The 11,111-nt window shown below is 32.0% G+C and overlaps 1 protein-coding gene across 1 annotated transcript; it reads right to left on the reverse strand.

Moving 5' to 3' along the window:
• Nucleotides 1-3,609: 3,609 nt before the first annotated feature.
• LOC129298423 (cysteine-rich receptor-like protein kinase 10) lies at nucleotides 3,610-9,391 on the reverse strand. Its single transcript, XM_054936837.1, has 6 exons — nucleotides 8,572-9,391; nucleotides 7,259-7,378; nucleotides 7,009-7,148; nucleotides 6,703-6,913; nucleotides 6,206-6,443; nucleotides 3,610-6,107 (listed from the first exon to the last, which is right to left on the reverse strand). Exons 1-6 carry the CDS (start codon nucleotides 9,350-9,352, stop codon nucleotides 6,026-6,028), a joined length of 1,572 nt encoding a protein of 523 aa, XP_054792812.1. The 5' UTR covers nucleotides 9,353-9,391; the 3' UTR covers nucleotides 3,610-6,025.
• Nucleotides 9,392-11,111: the final 1,720 nt, after the last annotated feature.

Here is an 11,111-nt window from a genome sequence, read left to right on the forward strand (position 1 = left end):
TGAAAATCAACATGCAATCAATGAAGAAAGAAATGAGTAAGAATTATCTATGTTTATAAAATTTAGAGTATTCCCATGTAAAATTAACTTTCTAGTATCTATGTTCAGTTGTTGGAAGAATAAAGCTATCCAAATATAATCTACTTAAGAGTAATAATCATCTTTCATAGTTTTAAACATTTCAAGGCCCTTAATACCTCAGGCAGCCATCATAGATATCCACATGCTTATTAAGAAAACAGATGTCCACATTAGAAATATTTTAAAAGCTTTTTAAACATCCCAAGGCCCTTTAATACCTCAACTAACGTGCTTATTAACAGCTTTTCACATGCATTGTAACGTACTAAAGACTTTAAATTATAGATCAATCAAGATATCTTCAAAACTTCATATGGAAAAGATACCTATAACAACTTTACAAACTCGTTCAAGTTTTTTAGCAAGACGCATGCCATGCCCTCCACTACCCGCTGTTGTCTAAGAAGCAAAAATGTTTGACAGCTAACATTAATCGGCATATATTTTAGTCCTTTAATCATCGCAATGCGCAGTTGCACTTGAACATGAAAGAAATAAGAATTAAGAACTTTATGAAGGTCATTCAATCACCATCAACGTTCCCTTTAAATAATTATGATAGTTAGTTATTACTCAGTCAAGCATACAACTTTTTCTCATCTGAAAGATTCTAACGAATAAAAGACAACTCTTGGGTGATGAATACAACTACTTCACATCACATTATGGATGCAAACTAGAATGTCAATGCTGCTATAGTGTTTTCTTTAATAAAGGATGCTGAAACATGAATGATTCCTTTAGGGCCCTTAAGAACAAATTATCATAGAGTTCAATCAGAGGGGCCTGTATATTACATAAAGGAAATAGGAAGATATCAATAAAGTTGGTTAGACACAGCAACAAATCCATTTCTTTCTCTTTGATTTATTACATACCAGCCAACCTACTATTAATTCAGTTCAAACCTAGTACCCAGTGCAGGGAAAGGGAATAAGAAGAGTTGGAGTTATTAAATTGTGTTCAAGTCATAAATTTCTTAACTAGGGAAACTAATTGGGATCATCCCTCTACTGATGTAGTTTAAGAACTAGAAAGCTTGTCTTGAGGGAGTTGTAATTTAAAACTCTTAATACCACATCTGTAATTTAAAGTACTTCCATTAAATCCTAGGTTATAAGTAATTCAGAATAGAAAACCTTTTTTCATAACAAAGAGAAATATCTAGGCTTCAATTTTTAATAATAGAAGTTGCAGCTGCCATACCTTAAACTGGTAGCAAGGTAGCAGAGTCATTAGCTTGATTTTCTTGTTCCGCTTCTTTAAGACTCTAAACATCAAGCTCTAGATGGATTTTCTTCTTTAACATCTTCATCAACCTACAACATTACAAATTGTTTGATCAGCTGAATACATGCGAATCCCATATAATTGAATGAAACTCTCTTACTATGTTCCTTGAAAATAAAGGTTATTTTCATTAAATAAGTGTGAGAGCTAGAGGATTAACTTACTCGCTGTATATTAAGTCATGCACACAGAATTTCATATTTATATAGAAAGTAGGGTGCATATAAACTTGTATAGACTTTTAATATCTAGTATCAATACACTTTTGAAACAGAGACAGATATAGGAGGCAATACAATTGAATCATCAAGCCAGCCACCATGTAAAAGAAGGTTCTTATCAAATGAAGAACGTTTCGCCATTTGTAAGATTTTGTTACACTCAAGTTGTGGAGGTAAATTGAGCAGCATTGCAATAAGAGAAATAGCTTTAGCATACTCAGTTTCAATAAGAGTGATTCAAAATATTTGGAATCAAGTTAAGGAAATAGGTGATGCAACTCATAGAAAGATAAATAGGTGTGGAAGAAAGAGACATAATGTGAACATGGAAAAGTCATGGCAATTCCCGTACAGTAAAGAACTACTTATAGGTCTCTTGCAAGTGCGTTAGGGGTTAACATGACATCATTGATCAGACTAAAGAAAAAAGGAGTTCTATGGTGCCATACCAGTGCAATCAAATCACATTTGAAGGAGCAAAACATGCTTGCTAAATTGAGGTGGTGTTTGTCCATACTAGAACAAGAAAATATACCAAGTGATCTAACTTTTCAATCAATGCACAACAGAATCCATATTGATGAAAAATGATTTTACATCACAAAGAAATCTCAAACCTACTACTTGGCAATAGGGGAAGAGCCACCACATCAAACATGCAAAAAAAAGAATTATGTTGGTAACGTTATGTTCCTAGTTGCTGTAGCTAGGCCTAGATTTGATGCACAAGGAAATGAAATTTTTTCTAGGAAGATTGAGTTATTTCCATTTTTTACAAAAGAGGCAGCAAGGAGAAGGAGTGCAAATAGGAGCAGAGGCATAATGAAAACAAAACCAATCACGTCAATTACAAAAGAAGTGATGAAATCTTTCTTAATTGACAAGGTGTTACTAGAAATCAAAGCCAAATGGCCAACAAGCCATGCAAGTAAAACCATTTATAGTCAACAAGATAATGCTCCTTGTCACATTCATGATAGTGATATGGACTTTGTATGGCAACAAGTGATGGTGGGTTGATATTCGCTTGGTTTCCTAACCCTCAAGTTCCCCTAATTTAAACATTTTGGATTTTAGTTATTTTAGAGCAATTCAAGCACTACAAACACCAAGAAGCACCTAAAACTATAGATGACCTTGTCAAGGCTGTGGAGAAGTCATTTAAAATTTATACATCCAAGCAATTGAATAAGATCTGTCTAACACTACAAGCTATTATGATTGACATTATGAATGATAAAGGTTTAAATAAGTATAAGCAAGGTCATTTGAAGAAGGATATGATAGAAAGAAGAGGTGACTTGCCTAATCAACTTAAGTGTAATCCCTACCTAATTGAAAAAGTTTTGGAGTACTTAGCACAAGTGGATAGATGATGAGATTAAGGGGTGGATGTTTCTATGAATCCTCTATGTTTTGGTGATTAATATTTTGTGTTACAATTTGTCATGTAAATTGCAACATATAATATTAATAGTTAATATTTTGTAATAGATGCTATTGGTAATGAAAAATGATGTCAAAGAACCCCTAATCATAAAAGAATAAAATGATCAAAGTTAAACAATATTAAACAAAGAACCCTCGATCATAAATTTATTTTGTAAAGAAATAGTATTTATTTTGTAAACAAAGAACCCAGATTATAAAAGGAATAATATTTGTAATCAATTTATTTTCTAGTAGATGTTAGACAAAGAATATAAAGGAAGAAACTGATCAAAGTGATGAAAATCTGAAGCAATTGACATAAGAGAAATTAATTCACTAGTACTACTTGCTCATAAAACAACCCTTGTTTCGCCATATTTCACAACGATGCAATTTATGGAAAAAAACAAACTTGTTATCAAACAATAAAGACATTTCTACCTTTCCTCCCTTCGGCCTTTCCCATTTTGGTTCTGAAAAGTAACTCGGACAGGCTCTTACACAATCACAATTATATTTTTTTTTTGTGACAAATCTATAATTATATTTAACACAAAGCTACCATACTTAGTTTAGCTGCCAGTAGCCAGGGGCTTAGGTGGTTCACAGAAATCTCATGTTTAATATCAGTTGAATCATAACAGGGTACGAACAGAATATTACTACAAGAAGGATCATAACAGCATGCACATTTGATATCCTTCAAAATATAATTAGCACAACAGGATTAACACAATATAATATCATCATCCATCAGACTAACAGACCGTGAGCATCCCAGACCTACTTCTTAATTAGCATAAGCTTAAATTCTAGATTAACCTAAATTATACAAAAGGTATAGAAATTTGAGACAAATCAGAGCATATAATGTAAAGTGTCATACACAAATCGCTTACGGTCCTTCTCTTCCTCAGTCAGATGTGCATAGTCTTCCTTAGGAAATGGAAACTTGTTCAAGTCGAAAGGGTGGACTATCTTCTTCTTTTCACTTACTTTTGTGAACTCCAGCACTGTATCGTCATCACTCACTTTTTCACCATCCTCGACTGCCTCTTCGTTTAAATCAAACGAGTGAGCTTTATTCGCACACACAACCTCAGCGAAGTTAGAAGACATGAAGGAAGAACCATTCGGATAAGAAGCCCTCAAAATCTTTTGATTCAGAGAGTTTACCTCTCCAGAGAACTCGAGCGGCCGTGAATCTTCTTCCCCGGTAAGAGAATTGTCCACTACACATGCCATTAGTTGATCCCATGACATACCCTCAAAACGCTCCTCCATCAGACTTGAATGGTAAGATCCAGAGATATTGCACACCACAAAATGATCGGCGACACTTGTGCGAATAACAACAGAAGAGGAATTGCAATAGAGGAACAATGAGCTCGGTGGCGACGATGGAAGAGGCAATCGACAAAACCGAGCAAAGATGGTGAGAGAAAAGGACAAAGACAGAGTAAGAGAGAGGACGCCAGTAAAATGTCAGGTCAGCCGAACAAAGATGAGTAAAGTAGTCAGGGGTATTTTCAAAATTTCACTTTAAAATGGGAAGTCTTTAGCTGTCAGTTACTTATAATGGGGACTAGATATATCTTCTAGAAATGGTCTTATAATGCAGATCAGAGGGAGTATGTATATATATGTGTGTGTATTTATTTATATAATAAAAGATATTTTAATATACTCCCTCCATTAAAAAAATTAAAATATTTTTTAGGAGGTTGGATGTTAAAAAATATAAAATATTTTTAGCGTTTCAATGTATAATTGTTGCTTTTTTCCAAAAGTGATCTTATGAATAAAGCATTTTATATTTATTTTAGAGTGAAATATCCTATTAAATAAGAGTAAATATAAAAAGATAATGTTAGTTGGAAGATAAATTATTACTTTATTAAGGATGAGATTTGATTAAAAATACATTACATCTTTTAGTTGAGAAAGTATTAAAATTCTATAATTGTAGTAGTAGGGTTTTAGTTTTTTAAAATTCTATGAGACAGAGACGAGAAGACAAGCGTTTAGGTTGGAGGACTTCTCAAAATTCTTCACACCTCTACTCCTATATCCTTCACACTAATTTTTTGATATACCTAGTATCATTACATTTATATTCTTAAAAATGGGTGTATATAATATTACTAGTAAAAATAAAAAAAAAAGATATTTGAATATGAGATATGTATATTTCTCATGAATATTTTTTTTATTTTTGCATTTTTTTCTTTAGAGATTAATTGGCCAAGATGGATACATCAGTAGCTTGGAAATTGTAGAAACGCTGATAGAAACTTTGCACAATTGAACCTTTAAAATATTATGAATTGAGTTTAAACATTTCAAAATTTTATGTGAAAAAAATTGTACATCAATAGCTAGAGAGTCCATTTATTTTCGGATGAACAACAGGCTTTCAATTTTCTTTGGAAGGGACAGTAACCTGCAAATTAGAATCAAAGCATTGAATATCACCTGTAAGGTTGGATTTATTAACGAGGATATAGCTCACTAATTGAGACTTCATTTTTTGAGCCTTCGACAGAGTTGCTTCTCCTTTCACTTGATGTTGTTACCCTAGATGAGCTATATTCCATTGAGTTCATCTCTGATAAGCTACTGCTATTTGTTAAAAATGGAGGTTGTGATGGTAATGGCAGAGAGAGAGAGTGGCTACTTAGCATAAGTGAGACTGAAGCCATTGTTGGCCTATCAGCTGCATTTTCCTGAACACATAGTAACCCAATGTGGATGCATCTCATCATTTCATTTCTTGATCCATTGTTTAACATAGGATCTATTACATTTGAGGCAGCCCCTTCCCTCCAACTTTCCATGCCTTGAAAAAACATCCTCAATATCTTAGTATTCACTATTATTTCACAATCGTTATGCAACTTCTATGTATATTAGAAAAAGGCATAGACTTACAAAGCTTAGCAGATCATCATGTGAATTCTCTCCATGAAAGGTGGAGCTGTTTTTCTTCCCACTTATAACTTCTAAGAGTAGGACACCGAAACTAAAGACATCGATTTTATGGAGAATTGTCCACGCATTAAATACTCTGGAGCCATATATCCACTGCATGCCAATTATGAAGAAGCTTGAAATGTTATTTTGTCTTGATGATCTAGAAGTTTGTTTCTTTAATTTGACAAGTTAAGACTTGTAATACTTACTAGGTTCCAACTATTCTACTAGTATTGCTTTGCGTTTGATCTATAACAAACAATATTGCCATACCAAAATCTGATATTTTGGGATTCAACTCTTCATCTAAAAGAATATTACTTGCTTTGAGATCACGATGAATAATTCGTAGTCGAGAATCCTCATGAAGATAAAGAAGACCACGAGCAATGCCCACTATAATCTTGTAGCGTAACTCCCAATCTAGTTTAGCACGTTGACTTGGATCTAAAATTCCAGTCATATATGATGTTAGAGATCCCTATAGTGAAGCTATTGCAATGAAATTAAAATTAACACACTACCATGTATGAGCAAGTTTACTGCAGGTTTGATCTTTACTGCCTTCTTTTTTATTGAAATTGAATTTCATGACACAGGGTAAAATTATATACTTCACACTTTAAGCCCACAAAACTAATAGGATTTTAACACAAGTGAGAGAGACAGAACACAGATTAAGTAAGCTAAAGTAGATATAACTTACCAAATAATAAATAGTCAAGGCTTTTATTGGGAAGAAACTCATAAACGAGTAGCCTTTCTCTTCTTTCCAAGCAGAAGCCAAGGAGTCTCACTAAATTGCGATGCTGAAGCTTGGCCACCAACATTACTTCATTCTTAAATTCTATATCTCCTTGTCCAGAATTCTTGGATAACCTTTTGACAGCAATTTCTTCTCCATTGTAGAGCTTGCCCTGTAATTATCAAAGTTGGAACCTACATGTCAGTATACATATATTTTCTACAAAGTGATGAAATCCCATCCTCACATTGTTATATTATGATCTACCTTGTAGACTGGTCCAAATCCACCTTGTCCAAGTTTATTTCCTTCAGAAAAATTATCTGTTGCATTTCTGATGGTTTCGAAGTCTAGTTGCAATGAGTCTGTTGGTTTAATTTCATCCTCAAGTTCAGCTTCATCATCAGCTGCGAAATAAGGAAAACAAGTAAGTTGTCAAAAAATATATATATATATATTTAATTTTTTGAAACAGCATATCACAAGAACTGCTGAAGAGATCATCAATCTGACTTACTATGAATGGTCTCTCTGGGTTTCCTCATTCTAAAATAAATGAAGATAGAGATGATCAGTATGATTATTGCAGCAATCGGCACAACAACAGCAATGATGGTTCTTGATGCTTTGTCATCCCCTGAAAAAGCCAAACATCTGATGATGAAATTAATTTTATAAAAAATAGTAGTCCATGCTTTCAGTATTATAAAACACATTTTCTAAAGTATTTTATTTTTTAAAGTATTAATTACATTTTTGAAAAATTCAAAATTTACATTTTAAAAAATTTAAAATACCTTATATTTCTAAGGTATAGTAGGGGTATATATTAGGTAAAAATATCTTATAATGGAGGGACTAGATTTTTTTAAACCAAAAAGGTAATTTTTTTTAGATGAAACTGTAGCTAAAGTTTCATCTCATGTCATCTCTCTTCAAGAAAATTTAAATCTTGATTTATTATGTTGTAAAATGTTAACCTTTTGACTAAACCGTTTGGGCCCAAAACCACTAACTCATTGAAGTGAACCTAAGGCCCACAAATATTACAATTTCTCAAATATTATTCACTTGAACTAGAGTAAACAGGCATTGTTCACACACACGTTACATATTTCACATTTAAATAAATATTAGCTATAAATTTATACTAAAGTGCATTATATATTAAGTTTTAAAGAGTTCGACATATATATTGCTTGAATCCCGTGCAATATATGGAGCCCAATATCTAATCAATACATATTTTATAATATAATATCAAAATGCATGGATAAGATATTTGATCATACAAAAATTAGTAAAAATTATTTACGCGCTATACTAAATTTATTTGAAACCTGTTATGCCAAAACACAGCTTTACAGGTACGAGAGTTATAAACAAGTTTAACTATACCAATTTTGGGAATTAAATAGATAGATAGATAGATTTCATTGATTTGTCAATTTTTAATTAAGTTGAAGCTATACTGATCCGCTCCCTCTGTTCTTGTAGATAAGAAATCTTTTAAAAAAATTTTTACCCTTAAATATAAGAGATTGTTAGTATTTTTTTAATGAATGAAGTATTATATTCTTTTTAAATTAGAAAGAGAAAAAGATAGGTACTTTCATTAATTTATTTTAAAAAAATTATTTTTTATTTATAATAATTAAAAATAAAAATAATATATTATTATATTTTTAATTAAATAATTAATTTTTATTAATTTGTGTTTTTTAATTAAAAATATTTTATATATAAAAATAGAGGGAGTAGGATTTTATTGTCAGGGACACTTGTAAGGATATTGCTATCAATAATTGAGGCTGACAAGTTGGATGGTACCTGTTGGAGGAAGTAAAGGAGACGATGGTGGTGGTGAATCCTCGGCCACAGGTTCGAAGAATCTGTAGTTCTCATACCTAATATTGCAGCTGGGTTTGATGACCCTGCCACCTGTCTTTGTGGAACAACATTTTGGAATTTCTGAGATCGCCGCCGTCAAGCAGTCGGAGCATTCTTGCTCAGACAAGTCAAGAGTGCACTGAACTGCCCCAAATGCGGTTTGAAAATTGCCCGCCGATTCATTTGCTGCTGCATACTTGCCAAGTGAATCTCCAGCCGCAGCTTTTATTCTCAGTCGACCCAACAAGTCGCTGACCACTTTGTTGTAATTTTCCACGTCTGTTGCGTTATTCGGATTCCACAAGTAGATTGAAACGTCTGTTTCCATGACCCCAAATATTGAACGGTTTGAGTATCGCAGAAAGCATTCGTCATAGCCTCCCATGGCCTCCTTCCGATTCGGACACGACTTTGGGACGAGAATTGAGGCATTGTTGAGGCAACTACGACATTCGTTTGGTTTAACATCTCCTCTACACAACCCAATTAAGCTAACTCTGTCTGGACTTTGACCGTGGGAGAAATTGTAGAAGCCATAGTCAATTTGTGTGTTGGAAGTGAGCTCTGAAACAAGGATATTGAAGCTGCTTTGGTACGTGCTCGTATTTGTATAGTTACCTCTATCGTTGAAACAAGAGGCATATCTCAGGTCAGGCTGGGCAGTGAGAATGGGAAGATAAGTAAGGAATGAAAGAAGAAGTAGCGGAGAAATGGTAGGCATGGCAGATCAGGCGGTGATCAGATATGGATTTTCTTTTTTAGACTTCTTCTGTTAGTTATATATATATATATATATATGCACCAACAAAAAGTAAATATTACCTCAAGTTTCATCTATATAAAGCAAATCACACATAACTCCCTTAAAAATTTTCTTTGCCCCCAATCCCAAAAAATGCTTGTTTTAACCCGTTTAGTTTTCAAAAAAACATGAAACATATATATCTAAAAATATATTTATCTATTATATTGGTTATAAAAATATACTAGTCCTTTAATAAATGTTATTTTTATATTAATTTAACAAATATTTAGAATTATATTTTTATGAAATTTTAATATTAATATTTGATTTAAATTTTCTCCCACTAATTAAATTTTCTAGGTCTATCACTTATTAACACATGGTTAGTGTGCATGTACATGCATATATATCTCTCTTAACAGTGAAGGGCAATTTAGGAGTAAAGTGTTTAAAAAACATATACTCAGCAATATGCAATATTTACAAGTGCAGTGGACGAGATTAATTAATTGAGGCTAGTTCTCAGAATTAGTCAAAGTTGAAAGCGACTGAAGTAGTTGACGGCAGGCCACTCTATTGGAGGTTTTTTTTTTTGAGGAAAACACTCTATTAGAGTTATTCATCGCTCTACTACGAACTAAACGCGTGGAACGTTCTACTTTAGGGCAAATTTCAGTCAGGAACCTTGACCAAACTTAACCAAAAAAAGACCCCAGATTTTCTGAAACTTTTATACAGAATTTTTGTTGAATTTGTGACAAAAATAATAAAATTGACCTCATTTTAATGAATAACATAAATGATTTATTCATTCTCATATTTTTAATTATTCATTTATTTATAAAATGTTATTCATTTTCTTATTTTACTTATTTATAAACCTAATTTTACTTAATTTCATTTTGTGTTGGTTTTATGATAAGATGACTTGTTCATTTTCATACTGTATATTGTTCATTTACTTACAAAATATTATTTTTTTTCTACTTTACTTGTTTATAACCCTTGAAATAAAATTAAGTGAAAGTAGGCCTATAAATAAGTAAAATAAAGAAACAAATAACAGTTCATAAGTAACTGAACAATATATAGTATGAGAATGAATAAGTCGATTTAAATGAAGGTAATTTTATTATTTTTGTTATAAATTTAATAAAAATTTTATACAAGACCTTCAGTAAAGTTTCAAAAAAATTTAATTTTTTTTCATTAAATTTAATCAAGGATCACTGATTGAAATTTTTCTTCTACTTTACCCTTTATCTTAACTCCGAGAAAGGCATTGGAACTTTCTACTTTCCACCCTCGCAACTGTATAAAGTCCTTTATTTATTATTATTACTATTTTTTGATCCAAAATATTGAAAAGTATGTCACGTTTGCAACGCATAGTTGTGTTAAGATGGGACTGATTTGGGCAGTCAAACTGATCAGACGTCAGCCGTTCATGAAGACTGCTCAGTTTGGGCCATTAACCCGCTCCGCCAGTTCAGCCATTTCCGATCGCGTTGACATGGTTTTTAAATGGCCCAGGTGGGCCTGGGCCATTTAAAAAAACAATGACAGTTAAACTTTAAAATATTAAATTAATATCAATTATGATAAATTTTTTAAAAAATAAATTAAAAATATTTATTTAAATTATTATAAATCCATAAGTTTTAATTATAAATGAGTATTTAAAATACTAAATGTAACTTTTAAATTATAATAAAAATTTTTGTTTATAATTGTT

This window comes from Prosopis cineraria, unplaced genomic scaffold (assembly GCF_029017545.1).
Source record: "Prosopis cineraria cultivar Desert tree isolate PC_DT_omini unplaced genomic scaffold, ASM2901754v1 PC805, whole genome shotgun sequence".
Taxonomy (NCBI): Eukaryota; Viridiplantae; Streptophyta; class Magnoliopsida; order Fabales; family Fabaceae; genus Prosopis; species Prosopis cineraria.

Excerpts from the sequence above, each read along its gene's own strand:
- LOC129298423 (XM_054936837.1), bottom strand. The coding sequence starts at position 9,352 with ATGCCTACCATTTCTCCGCTACTTCTTCTTTCATTCCTTACTTATCTT. Across the intron at positions 7,379-8,571 it reads TCCTTTACTTCCTCCAACAG|GGGATGACAAAGCATCAAGA; the intron begins GTACCATCCAAC and ends TGGCTTTTTCAG. Across the intron at positions 6,108-6,205 it reads AGTAGAATAGTTGGAACCTA|TGGATATATGGCTCCAGAGT; the intron begins GTAAGTATTACA and ends ATTGGCATGCAG.